Below are 21,138 nucleotides of genomic sequence, written 5' to 3'. Positions count from 1 at the left end.
TCAGGCTTATCAGTAGTTGTTCGGCATTTACACTTGAGTCTTTGAGATCACGTGTGCATCACTGACCCGCTCGCCCCTCCTGTGGCTCGTTTGATAAGAAACCCTTTAAATGAGAGCTTAGGCATATGGAAAATGCAAATGAAAACAGAAATCTGTCACTCCTATATTTGACTTTCATTCCTTTGCAGATGTATGAACCCATAATATTTTAGATTTTGTCTTGTCATTTTCAATGTCTCTTCAATGTTTGCATGTCAGACTTGCAACACAAGTATCCCTAAAAATCTGGACTATAAAGCTTTTATCACAGTGGAGTGCCACCATTGCTTTTCACAATACTTTAAAACACATTTTTGGCATTGAGGATACCAAGAGTTGAAGTATGTCTCTTTTCTTTTTGAAAACATGTCTTCAGGGTCATCGTTGTTGCATTTAAAGAAAAAATATTCTCCCATTGTTTTGTTCAAAAATGCATGCACATAATGCATGTCTTGGAGGCAGTATACTTTGTATAGTGTTGTTGTCTACATTAATGCTGTCATCACATACGTTTAAATGACCTTTGCCAGGAGCACTTATACAACCCTATAACCTCACAGACCCTGGCTTTTGGACTGCTGATAACAGCCCGGGTGGTCCTCTTCATCTTTGTTCACTGTCTTCATTTTTTCAAAGAAGAAATATTTTTAATACTGATTTGTTTTACTTGAATATATAATTTGTATACCATCACCATGTGATGGTTCATCCCAGATGCCTCCGAGCCCAGAGACGTTGGTGCCGTCACTCACTAAAGTTAATATAAGGTGTCTTTGTTTGCACTGTAAACTTTGATGTGATAGGTCTGAAGTTACCTCCATCTTGCAGTGCTTAACAAACATTCCCCACAGTCAAATCTTGTTCATATAGCTCCATCACCTGTTGATGTATGACTGTTTTGCTGTACCGCAGTTTGAAGAATCAGAGATCACAGGTGTCCATTTTCAGCTTGGAACATTTTGTTGTTATGATTTCATTCCTTATGTGTTTACAGATGCATGCCTCCCTGCAAATAGTTACTAACCTGTTCTGGATGAGCAACATTGATGAAGTAAATACTTCATCTCCTCAAGCATGACAACATCCCCATCCACTGATTGGTGTAATGAACTTAGTATCAGATATATCACAGATAAATACAATAACATTCAAACACTAGATACAGCTACCATTTTTTAATGTATAACTCATCTGTACAGGTTATTTCAATCATCTAAAGTTAATATTTTTGAAGATTTCAGTGTCATTTAGCTTAACTGTAACCTTAAAGATAAAATATGGGCATGAAACTTAGTTCAGAAAAACAGAAAACAGAGATCAAGGAGTAGGGAGTTTAAACAGAGGTGCAAGATACAGTACATGTGTTGTTGCTGCACAGCCAGCTCAGTTGTTGCTAGGCAACAAACCCAACACCCCAGTGGGTTCATGGACACCTGAGGTTTCAATCATGTTTGTTTCTTTGTGAAACATTTAACTTTCTAACAACTTGTTATATAGTGTTTAACTTTATTTTTATTAAATCAGTTTATTTCTCTATCTAATCCGATCGGTTCAATTCAAAAATCTGTTTAAATTCTATGAAAAGTATCTGACAAATAAATGTGTGACTGATTGACTTCAGCTATTATGTCCTTATCATCAGCACTCCAATATACAGTATTTTGGATCTGTTCTAGCAATTATATTTGCTATATCAATCTTATTTTATGCTTATAAAGTTAAGACAATTTCCCTCAGGCATGAATTAATATACCGTATACTGTATTTGTGGGTTTAACGTGCTTTATCTTTTAACTTTGATTATTTGTTCGTTTTTGTATTACTATTATTTTATCTCTACTTTATAGTCAGGAAATCAGTGATGTAATTGTAGTCTTTCATAGAGCTGTGTTGTATCAAATCATTCCTCGAAAGCATAAGTCCGGACAGATTATTACAACATAATTTATTTTTAACATATTTTTAACATTTTTAACATTACAAAAAAAATCAATCAGTTTAGCACATGTTTTTAACATAGATTACCCCATTATATAAAAAATATATAACATTATTTTCATTTTGACTTCTGTTAAAACACAGAAACTACAGGCTGCTGCAAAAATACTTAATAGTTGCCAGGAAAACATATTGCACATCCAGTTGTAGTTTGTCATTTGTGTCATCAAAATGATCACTTAAAAATCTTCTTCTGGCTGTCTGCAATCTCCATCGGTGACATGTCGTCGGGGTTTACATCCCTGTAAATTGGCTTTTTGATTTGCTTCTGGATGACCAGAAAGACCCGTGCAGCACACAAGACACAGGCCATGCCTAAAACTCCAGCTGAAATGTAGATAAAGTAGAAGAACATATATATCAGTGCATGTGTGAACAGAAGACAAGGATTGAGTTTGTCTGAGATGCGTTTTCCTCACCAATGAAGAAGTTATTGCGAGTGAGAACTGCAGCATTGGAGTTCTTTGTAAATGCACCCGTCAGCGCCCAAATCACCACCGGGTAGATGGTCAGGATGAACCTCACGTGCTTTTCGAGGACAGAGTTTTCCAGAACAAACCTAAATGAAAGATGCAACATTTTTGTTGTTTTTTTTGTTTTTTAACCCTAATATTTTGTGTACCTCATTTCCACTTACCACACAAACAGCACAACAGTCAAGAGAGACAGTGAGATAGTGGATGCGTCTGTGCTAGATATGTTGGTATCGTAAGTCAGCACAACATCCAAATTCACAAAGGTTGCAATGGTTGTCCATGTCGCATATATGGCGACACCATTCTGAACCTGCAAAACAGACACCAGACAAGACTCGGGCGGTGAGAGACGTCAATTCTGAAACAATCGGAGTTCAACCAATGCTGTAGTGAGCAGGTAGCCTGCAGCCACAAAGCTCAGCCGCTTCACTGACCAACACACGGTGGAGCCAAAGGTCTACTTTGTGGTATTTGTTGAGCCAGGCTCCATAGTTCTTTAAGCCATAGCAGGAGAAGAATATCGTAGTGTAGTTAGTCAAGGTGACTAGGATCAGGAAAACCAGTGCAGCAGGCATGATCCTTTGATGGGGAGAATAAACAGAAAAAAATGCACTTTAGCGAACATTCAAATTGCATGCAAGTTTATTTTCTTTAATTGCACTTTTTTCCTCTTAAGTCATGAAACAGTCTGTGTGATGTGCAACACTGTCAATGTGCAAACTCATGAATCAAATACCCCCCCCCCCCAAAAAAAAAAGCAGTAAACCTTTGGTTTGTGACCGATTGTGTGTAATCTAGGTGATGTAATCACATTGCAGAAATGAACAAGAATCAGATAATGTTTGACAAATATTCCAGTTAGATAGTATTTATACCATCAGGAATATGTTTTTATATATTTTCAATAAATGCAGTCAAATATTGTTCTTTTAACATTTGGAATTTTCTTTTCATTAGAAATTGTTGCTAAAATCTTCACAAACAAATTGTTTTTGCTGAAATCCAACACAGGCCTGAAACTGCTGTCTCTACTCAGGCTACCGTTTGTCTGTGAAGTACCAGTTCACTGAAAATTATTTCTCTGAGCTTCATAATTTACATTTGTTGTTAATTTGTAGAAGAAAAAAAAGCCATCTCACTTTCTGTCCCACAAGAACAGCCATCCAATGTTGAGGATCAGATTCAGGCACCAAGACACGAAGAAACCGTATGGCAGTACAGGAGGGCTGCAGTAGACATAACCATAGGTATTCCTGCAGAAACATCACAAATCAGCTCAATAAAATAATTATACTGCATCACATTTTCTTGTCATGGTAAAACTACCCTGTAAGATAATTATTATTATTAATTTTTGTGAGCCTTCTTACCTCCTACAGATGCCGGAGAGGGTGTAGACCAACACTAATGCCAGAAAGATGTAAATTATGGACCAAATGGAAAAGGTCCAGCCAGATGGTGTGATCTCAGTTACAAAGTCATCGGAAATATTACCAGTGGTGCTCAGAAATGGGTCTGAGGGGCACAAATTCAGACAGGAGAAAGCAAAAGAGTTTCAGCTGAGCTCCAAATGTGTAAAAACATGGATAATATGAAATAGTGATTAATTAAAAATGACACTTACATATTCCTTGTGGTGCCAGAGCAGAAAACACCATAGTGATGATGTAAACAATCAGTGCCAAAAATATGGCTATCAACAGGCTAATGTTGTGTTCTGCCATTCTTGAAAAGTCAACCTATTTAAAAGCACAAGTATTACAAATCAACACCCATTTCAATCATAAAAGTAGCATGTGCCTTATTTTGTCTTAACACTAAACTGAGTGTTAAGACAAAATAGTATTAGCAGTAAAGAAGGCCCAGACATACCGTTTATTGCGTGTTCCTGAACCGCAGCAGCAACCACAGAGACTGGTTTCAAGGAGAGGCTGCATTTCATTTTATGAGCTGTCTGTGTAACAGCAGAGCTCTTACACACATGTATCTGCACGTGTACACGGTTGAAACTTACATCATCAACTTCAAGAGACTCCAAATGTTTTGGAGTAATTGATTATGAGAAGAAAGGTGCAAATTTAAAAAACAAAACAGGGTGCGTCCCAATACTCCCCCTCGCCCTCCTTTTCTTCCCTAACCCTAACTTTTGCGCGTTCCCGTGAAGGTAGTGGTGTCCCAATTCCTCTTTTCACCTAGGGGGAGGGGGCATAACGAGGGCTAGGGGCTGAGAATAGCCCCTTCAAATCGAGGGATTTCAGATGCTGACTTGGCGAGCGAGGGGGTATGAAAATCTCCCAGAATGCTTTTCGTCGTCATTTGCAGACTGAATCAAAAAAAAAAAACATGGAGGACATTTCCTGTTTTTTTGGGAATAAAATCAATATTTTGAGTTAGTTTCTGCATAAAAATGCGTTTTGATTACATTTCCTTTTGCAAACCGATATTTTACTTTCATAATATTCACTCAGTGAATGTACATAATCCCTTTTTTGTCCGTTGTTCGCTAAGATCGCGCCGGAATATGGTTACGTAACCTACGTAAGCTACGCCGTAGGCTGCGTCTATTTAAAGCTCGCCGACCGAGGAAAAGGAAAAAGGAAAAGTTTTTTTGAGTCAAAAGGCGACCCGCAAAGAGCAGGAGGATATTGAAAAGAAAACACACAAATGTAAGTATAATGTCCCATGGAATTTAAAAAAAAAGTTTTGTAATCACAGTGCTTTTGTATGTTTGTAGCCTATGAACAGTACATAGAAATACCGGGTAGATAACATTGCCGTGTCCTGTTAACTACTCGTTAACTCTCATACTTTCTACAAATGTGTTGGATATTTCACATTACTATAAGGCAGCAACGTTATTTGGGGGGGGGGGGGGGGGGGGGTTACGAAGTAATAACGTTGCTTGCTGCCTTGTTATCATAGTTCAAACTTTTTGTTGTTTGTTCGTTTTTTTTTACGAGGACGTTTGTGCATTGCAGTAATCACATTTCATTCCAGGGACTCCGGATCAGGTCCGACACCTAATAAGCTTTAGGACTACCAACGAGGAGAATTTTACTAAGAAGAAATATGCTGCTAAACCACTGTGGGAGTGAGTGATCTAGCTATCTGCTTGCAGAATATCTGTGATGGGGTGTGATGGTATAACTACTATTCATCACTGAAAATCTTAAAAAAAAATATAAGGTAAGCAATGGTTATGGTAATATTATCTGCCGAAGAGATGATGCTTAACAAAAAAAATCCATGTAAAGTATTTATTAATAATCTTCTGTAAATTGTGTGTGTGTGTGTGTGTGTGTGTGTGTGTGTGTGTGTGTGTGTGTGTGTGTGTGTGTGTGTGTGTGTGTGTGTGCTCCGAGACAGACAGTGGGGAGGCCACAGCAGCCTCATGGCCTTTCTACAAAGAGATGCATGAGGTTTTGGGGTCCAGACCTTCAATCCAGCCTCCATGTTTGTTGGCGTCTTATGAAGATCCCACGCACTGGTAAGTTTAGCAGTAAAAAAGCACAATCTTATTCCCCAGTCCTTCTTCCTATAGCTAGCTTGTGCTACGACCGGTGGTTCCTCCTGATTGTGAGTGATACGACACTACAGTACCTGAAGATCTAACTGTTATTTTCTTTTCAGAACATAATCGACCCTCCATCCTCACCGGTGTCCTCTCTGACAAATTCAGAGGAAAGCACAGAGGTAATTTTTATTTATACAGTGATAATGAACCTGGTATGATGTTGTGGGTGTGTATGATAGTCCAGTCATGTGTGTAATCAACATGTGTATCCATCTTTTTTATCTCAGAACACTTTGGAAGACGCCAGCACATCGGCCCCAAGCTCTGCCTCACCAGCTGGAAGAGGAAGAGGAAGCTGGAAGCTTCAGGCATCAGGTCCACTTTCCCCCCGATCCCCCCAAAAAGAAACTCTCTATGCGGGACTTCCTTCAAGCTGAGGCCGCCAAAGAAGACAGAAAATGTCAAAAGAATGAAGAACACATGGACAGGTTCAGCTTTTAGAGAAAATGGTGGACCAGACACCTCATCAGCAGTAGCAGCACATACACTGCAAACTTTTTTTTTTGTAAATATTTCTTTGCAATTTTTTTTATATGGAACAGCACCTTTCTTTGTTTTGCGTGCAATGTTTACTTTTTTTCTTTTTAAAAATTGTACTTGAATATAGAAAATAAAGCCTTTTTTACTGCAGATTCTCTCACTATCCTTATTTTACTATTGATCTCGTTGTACAGTTTATAATTTGAGACATTACCTTACTTTGAGAAACCCCAGAAAAGAAAACTGTTGTGTAACAAGTTTTATTAGACAATTTAAAAGTATTTCCAAGTGAGTAAAACCACACAAGTACAAAACTATTTACACATATGCATGATATGAGCAAAACCCACATAACCGAGCATTAATTTCAGCAAATTTCTTAACAGGCGTTATTTGGATAAACTGAGCCCCGGTTGCGGATCTTAAGGTTACCTTTATGCCTGAAAAAATATTAAAACTTAATAAAGTGCCATATTAACAGCGCTACAGCTGAAATTAAAACAGCTTTTGGCTCTCAGCTTCCTGATCAGGTTAGGGATGAAAACGAGGGGTAGGGGGAGAATTGGGACAGGCACCTGGGCCAAGTGCCCTAGATCTCAAGTGCCCTAAAATCTCCCCCTTCTTTTTTAGGGCTTAGGGAAGAAAAGAAGTGCGAGTGGAGAAAAGAAGGGCGAGTGAAGTTGAATTGGGATTGGGCCTGTCTCAAAAAACTGACTCTGCTTCACAACATAGTTCCTAAAATTATACAATTATACAATTGTAAAGACTTTGCTCTCAGTAGTCTGTTTGGTAACTGGGCTTTATCACCCATGCGTGTTATTTATTTGGCCCTGCCCTGAGATTACATTTTACTATGTGGGAGTGGCCATTGCATAAACTCAGTTTTGAGTGATGTATGCAGTGCTGCTGCCAACAGAATGACTCTTATCATGGTCCTTCTATATGTAAATGAAAGAGTCATTTGTTTATCTGCCAGTGACTTTTTCAAAACTGCAGCGATGGACTTTATTCATATTTTTGCATTAAGAGTCGGATTTTTCACATATTGTCATGAACCAAAGGGAGGTGAGTTCATGGCATCTAGTTCTGAATCTTTCATATTTTTTCATAAAGATAGATATATCTAGTTACAGATCCAGGTCTATGAAAGCAGAGCCCATAAACTCCTCCTTTTTTGTATCTATTGCAGGTTAGGCGCTTTTCCACTCGGCTCGCCTCGGCTTTTCCATTATAGGGGTCTACTCGGGGCGAGTAGATACTTTTCTGCAACTAGTCTAAAGCCTGAATTATGGTTCCGCGTTAAATCGACGCAGAGCCTAGCCGTAGGTGCTGCGTTGGTGTAACGCGGAACCATAAATCAGCATTGAGTCGGGCTGTATCTGAATTCGTCACACTACCTGCCACCGATTGGTCAGGGGATTGGCCAGTCAGATGCATGTCAATCTCATTTGTCATCTTTAAACAACAAAGTTATAATGGAATTTCACATTGGAGGTAAATAAAAGCAATAGTATACTATAATAATTTCTAAATAGCCTATAGGATTCGTATTCTTGTATAAAAAATAAAAAAAAAACCTGTTTGTTTGGAGAATCATTCCAGGGTGTGAAAAAAATGCTAGACACATCATCCAGCTCTATTAAAGTAGTGACGTCTTACCACTGAATAACTAAAACATAATTTCTTCATTCTTTCTCTCTGACCCTATTTCCTGTCTATTTACTGTCAATAAAGCCCACAAAAAAATAATTAAGTTCCAGGAATTTACAAAATAAATAAGTAAAACTTTGCCATTTGGCAGATGGTTGAAATGCTGATAATTAATTGTTATTATTAAACTCAGTAGAAACACTGATAGCTCAACAAAGACACAAATAACTCAACCATATACAAAAAATTAACACTTAAACATTTCCAAGGTCTTCTTGCAACTATTTATTATTATTTTACACAGGCAAGTCCAGAAAAATGTCTTTTATGTTCTGTTTGTAAAGTCAGTAAAAAACAGTTAAATCACTGAACACATTGATTTCTTTTTATAAAATATGCCATGGCTAGAAGGTTTTGACAACATTTTTTTTTCAAAACATAAAAAATAAAGGTTGCAGACCGGACCGTTTCCAGTAAAATGATGATGTGTGAAAACATGTTTTAAATCAAACACACGAACCAGCTCTGAATCGGAAGTACTGTGTGTAAACATTAAAACCTACATACAACAAATACAGCTGTCAAATGTAAAGGCTGATTTATGGTTCTGCGGAACCATAATTCAGGCTTAACACATCCCCCTGAACATTTCAGGTAGCCTAATTATGTACAGTCAAGTCATGCCGTCGTCAGACATGCCTCCAGGTCACCAGAACTTGAACCCGGGCGGCATCCTCGCAGCCTTCTGGGGACAGTACTTGCGGGTGTGAGCCCGGTCCCCGGTGGCCCCGCAGATGGGACAGGTGTAGCTCCTCAGGATGGGACACACGACCTTCCCCTCCTCCGACTTCAGGGCGTGTGAGCGGAAAACCTGCGCAGACTCCCCGTTCTGCTTGCAGAAGCGACAGTAGTCCGCAGGGATCCCTATGCTGCTGCTGCTGCTGCTGCTGCTGCTGCTGTCCGACGGGCTGCCGGCCGAGCTGCTGGTCTCCGCGGAGCTCCTGCAGGAGCTCGTCCTCCGAGATGAGCTCCGCAGTGGCGTCAATTCAGTCGAAGCTAAGGTATGGGAAGGTTACGAGTCACATTAACTAGAGCATCAATCAACACGTCCAGCAAATACTCATCACAGAAGTCTGCTATGGAGCTTATCTGTGTGGTCAAGAAAATTGGAACTTTTTCAAATGCAGTCTCGCTCACTGCAAAAACTCAAAATCTTACCAGGAATATTTGTCTTATTTCTAGTTAAAATGTCTAAAAAAAAAAAAATCTCATTACACTTAAAACAAGAGTCATCACCAGAAAAATAACTTGTTATTTGACCATTTTCACCTGTTTCAAGTACATTTTCACTTGAAATAAGTAGAAAAATCTGCCAGTGGGACAAGATTTATCTTCTCATTATACAAGCAAAAAAACCTTGTTCCACTGGCAGATTTTTCCACTTATTTTAAGTGAAAATCTACTTGAAACAGGTGAAAATAGTTGTTTTTGAGTTTTTGCAGTGTATAATAACTAGTGAAATCGATCATGTTGTTCTGATTTGCATTTGTAGTTATTCTATATGTATTAAGTAATAGAATAATCAATACAAATAGACACAGAGTAATTCCATAAATGTATTTAAAAAACAAACATTTACATTTTCCCTTGAAGCCAAGGTGTAGTGGTGGTTGCCATACCTTGCCATACCCAATTGAAGCCCCTGGAGCTCCGGAACAAGTTCCACTGCGGTTCAGTGTCCTTCTTTGGCTCCCCGTTGGTTCCTCCTCGGTGATCCGCCTCCCGTCTCTGCTGCAGCAGACTGCATAGGTTCATGTAGTCGCGCCACATATCGAAAGCGTCTCCATAGACGGTCGAGCTCTGGACTCTTCTTTCCATTTTGATTTTTTTGAGCATCTACTGTGTTGGAATTCTTATATTTATAGTCTTCTGAAAATTAGTTTTTGACTGCAACAATGTTTTTGATCTTTCGATTGCAAGCAGGTGTCTGGCATGCCTTTTATCTGACAAAACTTCCATAGGTCAAGAGTTGTGCGTGTGCCAGCTGGAAAGTCTTTTAAAGATGCCACTTTGTTCAACCACTCTCAACGTAGCCTATTAATTAGAGCAGATTGACAGTTTTGAAATAGTATTTTATTTTATTTATGTATTGATTGATTGATTTATTGATTTATTTTATTTTTGTACCAACACTTCAAGAGAAGTTTAAGAAAACAAAACAACAAAACAAAGAATTTCACCCTTTAACACTTGATATCTTAATTTACGTGTGCAAAAAAGGAGTAGGAAGAAGTCTAAATGTATTTAATCCTACCCCCATTCACTAATCATTTAACCCGTATTCATAAATACTCACACACTGTACTCACACTGCTAAATAACAGTATTATTATTATTATTATTATTATTAAATATTTACTTATTTACTTATTTACACTATACCATCTCTATTAACTGCATCTGCTCTATGTCTATGTATATATCTACTTACTAGTATACTAAAAATAAACATAAATGAATAATACATAATATGATAAAGAGAAGAATGACATTTGAGCTTATAATAAACAAGTGATATCAATCAAAATATTGCACGTAATTTTTAAAATGACTGTTATAGTTGCATATAGTTGGGGATCAAGCTGTTTTGTATATTAGAAACAAATTAAAACTGTGAATTATATCACTATAAGGAAATAATAATGGCACATCAAATACTAAGTGTGCAGACTGTGCACCTGTTTTGCTCCAGATGAGACGGTCAGACGGGTCAGGAGTGCATCATTTTTTTTTTTTTTTTTTTTTTTTTTTAATTTTCAAACAACACAAATGGTCTTCTACAAATGATTGACACTATAGCTGACCTTATGACACACATGCACACACCCACAAAATTACTCAAACCTGCATTAGTGCACAAATCTAATTGTCCAAATGTAACACAGATTAAAAGCTGGTTATGTTTTTATAAATTAATCAAAGTTTATATTGTGTCTGTATTTCATTTCATCATCTGTCAAAATTAATATTATGGTAAAATAGTGTAAACTGTGAATAATTCTCAACTGGAAAAATATTATATTAATAAAAGAAATGAGATGCACCTGTTGGGTTAAAATGAGCAAAAGGCATGTTGGTCAAATATTTGGGCCCATGAGGTAGAGAAGTGGGTTTAATGAGTATGGTCTAAAAAGAGGTGGAATTGTGTGGGTCCCATAGTATTAGTATAGATCCCATGATCCTTTCCTTCCTATTAAACAGGCAGATCCCACTCAGTGTACAAAATGAGAGTGTCAGTTTTTTTTCTTTTCTATATTCACTTTTTAATGTCCAGTTGACTACAGTGAAAATATCTAAGATTTAATCTGCTGCTGTTTCAAAACGCAAATAAGATTATCAAAAATGAAATTGCGTTATTTTTGGCACAGTGATTATTCCAGATTTTAGGCTCAGCCTATTGTGTTGAACATTTCTTGTTTGTTTTTTATTGCTGCCTCACGGCTTCAGGTTCAAAAATAGCCCAAGTGTGGAGATGATTATCTGTATATGTGCGTGTGCTGATGCTCAGGCCATCTGATGGCCGCTGGCGCCGGAGCGTCTGTACTGTGATCCACTTCAAAACCAAGCAATAGCTATCGCATTTTAAACTCACACCTGCACTGTTGAAAATAGCGATTGACCTTTTTTTTCTTTTTTTTTATGTTAAAAGGTTGCGCTGAAGTTTGAAGAATGCTTTTATCCTGTCCCCATACACGCGCCTCGCCTTGGCTCAAAATAAAAGCTACAACTCTATCAATGACCGATTAAAACCTGTTGTTTCTTTAAAACCAGGAGTTGGTTTAATTCATTTATGTATTTATCTTGTGCTTGATTTTTTTTTCTACTCTTTTTATGTTTTGTTGTATTTTTTTTTTAGGAAACAAAGACTCCCAGTGGGCGGGGCATAAGATGCGCGCAAGCAGCTTCGGTGCGTCCAACACTGCGCATGCGCAGTAGTATACCGGCGACGGCAGCAGAAGCGGTTCCTACCGAATAATATAAAACCCAATCTGACAGGTCAGGGGTTTGAAAATGTGCTCATTTGAAATGTTTTTATTTATTTATTTATTTATTTTAATCTTTTTATTTCACAAAAGAAAGGCAATCAGATGACGGTAGGTCTTCTTTTGTGCACGCATGCCTACTCCGTCCTACCCCCCCCAACCCACACACACACACCAAAAAAAAAGCACAAAAACAAAAAATTAATAAATAAAAATAAATAAACTGGGAAAAAAAGTGAGTGAATAAAAATATGGAACATAACATCAGTAAGTAACAATAGGGTCATCAAAACTAAAATACCTACAGATACATAAGATACATAAAGTAAATGACAGCAATAAAACAGCAATCAGCGGACAATGGAGTTCCAAGTTTCCAAGGTTAGTTTTTCTAATGGTAGAAAAGCTGTAAGTTGATCTACAAAAGTCTTATAAGATGGAGGAGAATCGTTCTTCAAAAATAAAAGTATACATTTCTTTGCAAAGTAAGTGATCAAAATTAATATCCCGCATTCCGTTATCTAGTTGTAAATTATATGTGTCATTTAATAAATGTATAAACTACTGCTTAAATCAAATTTTTTGTCCAGGACTGATTGTGTAAGGGATTCCCAGAACATACGCATGTTGTTTTGTTTTTTCAGGAAACAAAGACTCCCAGTGGGCGGGGCTTAAGAAGCGCGCAAGCAGCTTCGTTGCGTTCGACACTGCGCATGCGCAAAAGTATACCGGCGACAGCAGCAGAAGCGGTGGCCTACCGAATAAGGGGATTATAAAACCCAATCTGACAGGTCAGGGGCTGGAAAATGTGCTCATTTGAAATGTTTTTATTTGAAAACGCTTTACCAGAATACGATAGTTTGATTATTGAAGTGAGGCGGCTTTGAGAGACTCGGGGTTGTCGTCTGCGCTGGTGTCGAGCTAAGCTAAGCCGTTAGCCTCAGGCTAACATGACATTAGCAGGCTGATCAATGTGAACGTCCGCTGCTTTTACTTGGTGCTGCTCGGTGGCGTTTTACAGTTGGAGAATGTGTCAGAAAACCTGACTGTGTTTGTCATATGATCACAGCAATCATTGGTTATTGTGCAGTATGCAACGCAGAAAGCTAACGCCCTGGTTTCCTCTTAGAGAGAAATGAGAGTTAAACACAGCTGGAGTTACTAACAGTGTTGTTGCAGGTGACCGTCCTCTCAAGCTTTACAGGAGCCTCGTACTTTACAGCAGTGGAGGGGGAACTGTGTGCTCCAAGTGTAGTTACAATGGCTGAACATCATATTCACCCCAGATGTGGACTCTGATGTCTTGTTCTGCATCTCCTCAGGCTGCACAATGAGTCAGAGCAAGGACAATGCACGACTCAAGAGCTACAAGAACAAGTCTCTCAACACAGACGAGATGAGGAGAAGGAGGGAAGAGGAAGGGCTGCAGCTCCGGAAACAGAAGAAGGATGAACAAGTAAGTCAATCTTGCAAGAAGTTATTTTTTTGTTTCCAAACCTGTGATGGTCTTGATATGATGGAAGTAACAGGTGTTGTGAGGTGTAAGTGCCCTAATTGCTGTTTTTCTAATCGCACTGTCATGAAGTTTAAAGTTTAACATGTTAACCGTCTGTAGTAGTATTGCAGATGTACACATGTAAGAATAAGAATAAGCTTTATTTTTTTTTTTTTTTTAACAATATCTTTATTGTTTTTTCATTTACAAACAGAATATTATAATAAAGGACATTTCACATCTAGTTCTGACTTAACAGTTTTAACCCCCCCTGCCCATCCCATCCCACATCCCTTCTCTCTTTACATATTTCTTGTTATACAATCCAAAGTTGGTACCTAATAACAGTACCAAATAACAACACAGTCCAGTGGTACCTCTAGGAAATTAAAGATATACATAACCTAAACAAAATAATCAAAAAATTACCCTTTTCCTGTCATCCGCCAGATTCCTTCTTAGGTATCCTGCCCTGCATTGTCCTCCCGTAGAAGAATAGAATAGAATAGAAGAATAGAATAGAATATCCTTTATTTTCTCCCTCAGTGGGGAAACTTATTTGTTGACAGCAGTACACACATATAGGGGAGGGGTAAAAAGATACGTATAAAATATGTATAAACAGGATATGAACAGTATATACAGTTAAACAGTGCAGAAAAGCAGGTGGAGTGTTTTGAGGTAGATTGGCAGATATTGCACATCTTAAGTTATTGCACATATTATTGTCTGTTGGCTACTGAGAGCAGGTGACATAAAAGCGCCTCTATGTCTCCTTTTTTAATAAATTGATCAAATCGTTTCCAGATTTCTTCATACATCCCAAGTTTATTTTTTAGTGTATAAGTTATTTTCTCCATTGACCTACATTGTGCCATTGCCTTGATCCACGCACCAATTGTAGGAGCATCCGTTTTCTTCCAATTGAGAGCGATGATCTTTTTTGCCTGCAATATAGCGAAATCAATAAATTTATGTTCTTGGGGTTTCAAATTAAGATCTTTTGGATATAAATGCAGCAATAACAAGGTAGGCTCCAGTGGGATATTCATGCAGGACAGAATAAGCACAGTTTTAATAATCACCTCCCTCCAGAATCTTTTAATTTTATCACATTCCCAAACACAATACAGAATAAGCTTTATTGGCCAAGTATGAACATGCCAAACAGGGATTTATTTTTTATTTTTTTTGATATGATTGTAGTTATTATTATTGCACAGTGGTTGATAACTCTGAGACTCTATGAGTGATGAGAGTTTATCAGAGCAACAGCTCTGTAGTACTCTCCCATTTGTTCGCCATTCGCTGTTGCAGCTCCAAAACTTTGGAACAACCTGCCTCAGCAAATAAAACAGGCCTCCTCTCTGTCTGTTTTTAAATCTCTTCTTAAAACCCACCTTTTCTCCTTGGCTTTTAACACCTAGCAAGACAGTTGTGCTTATTTTATCCTTTTATTAGTATTTTATTCTTTTATCTTCTATTTTATCCTTTTTATTCACTTAACTTATCATGATTGTTTTATTTATGTGCCCTGTGCCTTATGGTGTGTTGTCTTTCATTTGCCTGTCCAGCACTTTTGTTTTGTATTGTTTTAAATGTCATGAGTCTTATATTTCAAATGTATTAAGAGACTCTCCTGTTTTAGCTTTTTAAAAGAAGAAATGTGGCCACCGTGGAGGATGATGGCGCCCTGGAGGATGATGGAATGGCAGATAGTGGTTACCTGGAATCCCAGGCTAACAACATGGACCCCTCGGTGGTATGAAAGCTTTCATTAAAGAATCCCGCTTTCAGTCAATATGCAATCCCATCATTTGCTTCAGGTATGAAATCAGATGTAACAGCATTTCTTATCACTTTGCTGTGCAGGGTGGGGTGATTTCTGAAGATATGATTCAGATGATCTTCTCCAGCTCTCCTGAGCAGCAGCTAATAGGCACTCAGCGCTTTAGGAAACTTCTTTCTAAAGGTAAAGCTTACCTAGCTCTATTTTATTTCCTATAAATACAATTCATGACAGAAAACGTACTGGATGATCTCCATGACAAATGATACATTGTTTCATTCTAATAGTTTATTTATTTATTTTTTACTGTATGCATTTCAGAAATTGGTGATAAGTTTGTTATCATCAAATGTAGCATCTCTGAATTATCAGCATTCAGTTGTGCCTTTTAACATGAATTAAAATAATTACTATCCTAATGTTTCATTTCGTTATGTGGCTTTCTCCCACTTGTCTTACACAGAGCCCAACCCACCTATTGATGAAGTTATTGCTACTCCAGGGGTGGTGGAGCGTTTTGTTGAGTTCCTGAAGAGAAGAGAAAACTGCACATTGCAGGTACACTTTAATAATTAAACTAAACAAAGTAACTTCAGGAAATATGTTGCAACCTTCTTTTTTTTTTGTTTTGTAATTTTTGTGTTCTCATTCTCTTCTGACGATATTTCAAATGCTGCACCTGTTGTAAAATGTCTATGTATTTTGTATGTTGTTTTAGTTCGAGGCTGCATGGGTGTTGACCAACATTGCTTCAGGTACATCCCACCAGACACGGGTTGTAATCCAGGCAGGAGCTGTGCCCATATTCATAGAGATGCTCAGTTCAGATTTTGAAGACGTGCAGGAACAGGTTAGATGGATTTCCAGACTTTCCTTGTCAACATCCCCATTGATCTATTTGTCTAATTGTTTTCTAAATACCCATCCGTAAGGTTGAGTAAAAGTTTGTCATATTAAATTCTTATAGTTGAAAGGTATATATTGGCCCTTGTTTAATTGTCTAACTTTGCTATTTTACCCCTCAGGCGGTGTGGGCCTTAGGAAACATAGCAGGTGACAGCACTGAATGCAGAGACTTTGTCATTGACTGCAACATTCTGCCATCCTTGGTGCAGTAAGTACCAGCCCAATCTTACTATATATTCAACTAAACACTTGTGTTCTATTTTGAATTATAGAGCACCTTTACAGTTTTACTTAGTAAAATTCCTCTTCCAGGTTGTTGGCTAAACAAAATCGTCTAACAATGATGAGAAATGCAGTGTGGGCTCTCTCAAACCTTTGCAGAGGAAAGAATCCACCTCCAGACTTCTCTAAGGTAATTTATTAAGAGGAAATTATTGCCTCTGCAACTGCACATCTCATACATTGCCAGTGGATGGGATATTTTCTTTTTCAAGGTCACAACCCCACAACTGTGTTCTCCCCCTCTATTTAACTTTGTCCCATTGTTTTTTTTTTTTTTTCCAGGTGTCCCCTTGTCTCAGTGTGCTGTCTTGGCTGCTGTTTGTCAATGACACAGACATCTTGGCTGATGCATGCTGGGCTCTGTCCTACCTATCTGATGGCCCTAATGACAAAATCCAGGCTGTTATTGACTCAGGAGTCTGTCGTAGGCTGGTGGAACTGCTGATGTGAGACCTTAAACACATACACTTAAAATGTTAAGAGATTATTATAATTGCTGTTGTTGGATAAACTTGCAAGTCCCTATTTAATAGCAGAAAATGGGTAACTAGTAACAACCAGTTGCTGTAATTCACTGAGGCAGTAAATGAATCTTGCATTTGCACCATTTCTGTCAACCATATTAGGATGATCAACAACATATGTGTTGTATAATTCATTCTCTGTATTCAAGTTTGACCAGAGCTTTTCTAGCTGCATCAGTCTGGTGGAAACAACCTGAGACTTCTGCTTTCCTTTAGGCATTCTGATTATAAGGTGGTATCCCCTGCACTCCGGGCTGTTGGAAACATAGTCACTGGAGATGATCTGCAGACACAGGTAAATACTAAGCAACAAACACTGATGTACAATATCTGCAAAAGACATTGGAATGCTATGAAATCTTTTGTGATTTGTGTCTTTCCAGGTGATTCTGAACTGTTCAGCGCTGCAGTCTCTACTTCACCTCCTAAGCAGCCCAAAGGAATCCATCAAGAAGGAAGCCTGTTGGACGATCTCCAACATCACAGCAGGGAATCGAGCACAAATACAGGTGTGTTTGTGTATACTGAACAGTGGTGGCTTTTATTTTCTTCACAGAAATTGAAACGTTGAGGATCCTAGTCTCCCTAATGTACTTAAAAAGTTATTGCCTCTGTTTACAGATGGTGATAGATGCCGGTCTGCTTCCTCCTCTCATTAATATCTTGCAAGTAGCGGAGTTTCGCACAAGAAAGGAAGCGGCTTGGGCCATAACCAATGCAACATCTGGGGGCTCTGCAGAGCAGATTAGGTAGGATATTGATGCAACTAATCATACTGCATGTGTTGACTATCAGTTATAAATGGTATCCATCTCGGTAGTTGCTTACACACCTTTCATCAGCTGTGGAAAAGATTCCAAGTGTAGTTGAAGCTTTCGAGTCAGTATTGTTGTTTTGTTTACCGATCTTTTGTATACATTGTGTAATATATATGTTTTTTATGCATATTTACCACCTTTTGCAGAAACCTAGTGGAAATGGGCTGCATAAAACCCCTGTGTGACCTGCTCACACTCATGGATTCCAAAATAGTTCAGGTGGCTCTAAATGGTTTAGAGAACATCTTGCGACTGGGAGAACTGGAAGCCAAACGGGGAGGAGGCATTAACCCTTACTGTGCTCTCCTCGAAGAGGCCTATGGTGAGTGCTTTACACAGTTAAAACAGTTACATTTCTTTGCAGTGGAAGGAGAATAGTAATTGTACTTAAACACCAGATGAGGACATTAAATCAAAACCATTCTCAAATAATTATTTTTTCCATGCGGTTGTGGAATAACTACCAGCAAATAATGCAGTTTTATGTTGTTCAAATTTCAGAACAAAAGCATGAAGTCTGTTTATTAAAATAAAAGAAGCACACCTTCCTCAACAAGTGCCAAATGATCAATGTTTCCTCCATTAAAGTCACAAGCTGATAAAGTTATTGTATACAAACTGTTGAATTCACTTTGGCTGGAAAAATGACAATGATAGCCCAAACATTTCAGCTCTCTGCTCTTTTCCTCTCAGGTCTGGACAAGCTGGAGTTCCTGCAGGGGCATGAGAACCAGGAAATCTACCAGAAAGCCTTTGACTTGATTGAGCGCTACTTCAACACCGAGGACGAGGACCCGTCTCTGGCCCCAGCCGTGGACCTGCAGCAGCAGCAGTTCCTCTTCCAGCAGTGCGAGGCCCCGATGGAGGGTTTCCAGCTATAATGTCCCCCTGTGCTCCACCGTCATCCTCACCTACGCTCACTTCTCTCAATCTTTGCCCACAGCCAACATCCAGGGTGACGACTCTTGGCCTCCCTCTTCTTCTCGCTGTCAGAAAGATGGATTTAATCATTATCATGATTATTATAAAAACTTAACATTACAGAGGCACACAATTGTGCTTATGTCCAACATGGGTCAGTTTCTGAAGTTTTGTCAGCCAGATTGTGAAGGTTTTACTCATTATTCTGTGTTGTGCCGACTTTCTTGGCATCAGAAACCCATATTACCTTTGCGGGCCCCAGGGTCTCCCGTAAACATATCGTACCATCATCCCTTTATTTTTTTAGTTTAGTTTTTGGATTTCCTTCTCTGCTCATGCGAAACAAGAACCCCTGCTGCTCCTCTAGGATGGCAAGCACTTTCTTTGAGTCTGTCGGAGTATTTGGATTGCTTGTCAAGCATTAATCACTCGCAAGACGGACAAATGTAGATGTTTTTTTTTCCCCTTCCATACACAAGGAGAGGAATGATCTAACCTAAGCACTGGACTGACCGTAATGTTGACCACATGTTCAACTGTGTCACAGGACTTAATTGACCTTTACAAAAGGCACTTAAACGACTCAAAAATGGAGATTGAATTCCTTCAACTCCTCTCTCTCTAATCACAGATGGACTAATTAGAAACTTGACTGTGTTGCGAAGGAGTGGAGCTTATCCGTGATGAACCAGGCTGCCTGCATTCCCACCTGGATCTCGTATCATTCCTCTAACCAGTATTGGGACTGTTCCACCTGCACAGGCTTCATCCTCAAGAGTTTAGACTGCCTCCTGCCTTTTGGTGTGACATGAATAACCCCGTGGAATCATGGGAATTGGAGTCTTCCCTCGCACTGAGACAATTGGACGGACTTGGACAAGACAAAATAGACTGAATAACTCTGGATTCGGTCCAGTGGCAAACCAGCGGGAATTTTTATTTTCATAAACATCATTTTATCATTTTGTTTGCAGCACTTTAGTTCTGAACTGTTGCCTGCTCATCAACGGTAGTTTCTACATTAGCTATTTAATTAGTTGATGACATGGCTCTTCCCTCCTCAGGAAGTGAGGCGTAACGAGGTGTGGTCTGTATCCACGGTCAACTCTTGGCATGAGAAAGATGTACGCTGGTTACACTTCCCAAAAAGGGACTCCAGTAGATTGTAGACTGAAGCTGTCCGCAGACACTTGTCGCAATCAAAAAAAAAAAAAAAAATCATGTTGTTGCAGCAAAGCAAGAAAACCTGTTTCTGACAATTGGCTCATTAGCTGTGAGCAGTCCAAAACGTGACACATTCAGGTAGTATTTTCCAGGTTTATCATGCCAAATCAACACATGCATCAGTTCTTTGGCCTGAAAGTGGTCTTTTTTTTTTGTTTTTCAAAGACCAGATTAATTTTTTTCCCCCTACCGTTTTCCTTCCCTTTTTAAATTTGGGGGTTAGCATCTGTCATGTAGCTGATGGTGCCATAATCCTGATATTAAAAAAAAAAAACAACCAAGAATCGTTCCAGATAATTTCAATTAAAATCAAGATTAAAACTTGAAAATTCTTGCGATCACCTTAGTTAGCACAACTGAATGTTTGTTTACCAAGTCCTCTTTATGTTTCTTACTTTGTTAAAATCTCAACAAGAGATGTCTAGCTCTACATGTTCATTACTGTTTGTTGTATTGAGTTTGTGCATCTGTCGCCTGTTATGCCATTTGCATAAAAGTTGTTTCATTAACTTCTACAGGGTTAAGTGAGTTAATTTCATTGATGTCTGTATATATGATAAATACTCTTCATAAATAAGATCTTTATGGAGGGTCATTTACCATGTTACTGTCATATGACTACAATAATATACCTTATGACAGGAGATAGTTATTGTTTTGAAAATTCCATAAATTGCCGGGGAATCGCCTGTCATGGGGTTCAAAGCCCAAAATCTTTTCTATAAATACAGGAAAACCTTTTCCTGTCCTAACTTGTTTATAAAAGCTCTTTCCTGAAGTGGATCTGAGATGCTGCTGCTTCCGTTGGTACTGCCTCCGGGAAATCAAAGTCAAATCCAGAGGAACTAATTTTTTTGAATCAAAGAAGCCTAGGTAATGAAAACCAGCATATTTCATCATTTGAGAAGGAAACAATTTA

General features: G+C 38.5%; 3 protein-coding genes and 1 long non-coding RNA gene across 5 annotated transcripts; 2 read left to right on the top strand and 2 right to left on the bottom strand.

Annotated features, from left to right (window-relative positions):
• Positions 1-2,010: 2,010 nt before the first annotated feature.
• On the bottom strand, positions 2,011-4,798 carry si:ch211-161h7.5 (uncharacterized). The gene is made up of 8 exons (XM_061713428.1): positions 4,386-4,798; positions 4,138-4,252; positions 3,884-4,028; positions 3,653-3,766; positions 2,948-3,092; positions 2,675-2,823; positions 2,457-2,596; positions 2,011-2,364 (listed from the first exon to the last, which is right to left on the bottom strand). Exons 2-8 carry the CDS (start codon positions 4,235-4,237, stop codon positions 2,213-2,215), a joined length of 945 nt encoding a protein of 314 aa, XP_061569412.1. The 5' UTR covers positions 4,238-4,252; positions 4,386-4,798; the 3' UTR covers positions 2,011-2,212.
• LOC133423267 (uncharacterized) lies at positions 4,664-6,699 on the top strand. Its single transcript, XR_009770811.1, has 5 exons — positions 4,664-5,179; positions 5,511-5,699; positions 5,880-6,000; positions 6,144-6,206; positions 6,315-6,699. It is a non-coding gene; the product is annotated as an uncharacterized LOC133423267 (long non-coding RNA).
• Positions 6,700-8,674: 1,975 nt separating this feature from the next.
• Positions 8,675-10,113, bottom strand: nanos2 (nanos homolog 2). The gene is made up of 2 exons (XM_061713556.1): positions 9,897-10,113; positions 8,675-9,273 (listed from the first exon to the last, which is right to left on the bottom strand). Exons 1-2 carry the CDS (start codon positions 10,111-10,113, stop codon positions 8,924-8,926), a joined length of 567 nt encoding a protein of 188 aa, XP_061569540.1. The 3' UTR covers positions 8,675-8,923.
• A 2,045-nt stretch (positions 10,114-12,158) lies between these two features.
• On the top strand, positions 12,159-20,728 carry kpna1 (karyopherin alpha 1 (importin alpha 5)). 2 transcript variants are annotated; one of them, XM_061713426.1, is made up of 15 exons: positions 12,159-12,273; positions 12,905-13,051; positions 13,583-13,716; positions 15,404-15,517; positions 15,628-15,727; positions 16,008-16,102; positions 16,263-16,394; positions 16,570-16,658; positions 16,763-16,862; positions 17,015-17,178; positions 17,473-17,551; positions 17,640-17,765; positions 17,878-18,005; positions 18,221-18,396; positions 18,768-20,728. In XM_061713426.1, exons 3-15 carry the CDS (start codon positions 13,591-13,593, stop codon positions 18,953-18,955), a joined length of 1,617 nt encoding a protein of 538 aa, XP_061569410.1. In that variant the 5' UTR covers positions 12,159-12,273; positions 12,905-13,051; positions 13,583-13,590; the 3' UTR covers positions 18,956-20,728. The 2 variants fall into 2 exon arrangements, with proteins under 2 accessions (XP_061569410.1, XP_061569411.1); XM_061713427.1 differs by lacking the exon at positions 12,159-12,273 and having other exon boundaries at positions 12,807-13,051.
• Positions 20,729-21,138: the final 410 nt, after the last annotated feature.

Source organism: Cololabis saira, chromosome 22 (assembly GCF_033807715.1).
Source record: "Cololabis saira isolate AMF1-May2022 chromosome 22, fColSai1.1, whole genome shotgun sequence".
Taxonomy (NCBI): Eukaryota; Metazoa; Chordata; class Actinopteri; order Beloniformes; family Belonidae; genus Cololabis; species Cololabis saira.
Note: the sequence above shows the minus strand (reverse complement) of the source record. Positions and strands in the feature narration are given on the sequence as shown.

What these genes read in the sequence shown, in the direction of transcription:
- nanos2 (XM_061713556.1), bottom strand. Translation starts at nt 10,113, where the DNA reads ATGCTCAAAAAAATCAAAATGGAAAGAAGAGTCCAGAGCTCGACCGTC. An exon ending in CTTCAATTGGGTATGGCAAG is followed by an intron (nt 9,274 to 9,896) that starts GTATGGCAACCA and finishes CCCATACCTTAG; the next exon opens with CTTCGACTGAATTGACGCCA.
- kpna1 (XM_061713426.1), top strand. Translation starts at nt 13,591, where the DNA reads ATGAGTCAGAGCAAGGACAATGCACGACTCAAGAGCTACAAGAACAAG. An exon ending in TAGGAAACTTCTTTCTAAAG is followed by an intron (nt 15,728 to 16,007) that starts GTAAAGCTTACC and finishes TGTCTTACACAG; the next exon opens with AGCCCAACCCACCTATTGAT. An exon ending in TCTCCTCGAAGAGGCCTATG is followed by an intron (nt 18,397 to 18,767) that starts GTGAGTGCTTTA and finishes TTTTCCTCTCAG; the next exon opens with GTCTGGACAAGCTGGAGTTC.
- si:ch211-161h7.5 (XM_061713428.1), bottom strand. Translation starts at nt 4,237, where the DNA reads ATGGCAGAACACAACATTAGCCTGTTGATAGCCATATTTTTGGCACTG. An exon ending in CTCTCCGGCATCTGTAGGAG is followed by an intron (nt 3,767 to 3,883) that starts GTAAGAAGGCTC and finishes ATGTTTCTGCAG; the next exon opens with GAATACCTATGGTTATGTCT. An exon ending in TCGCAATAACTTCTTCATTG is followed by an intron (nt 2,365 to 2,456) that starts GTGAGGAAAACG and finishes TCTACATTTCAG; the next exon opens with CTGGAGTTTTAGGCATGGCC.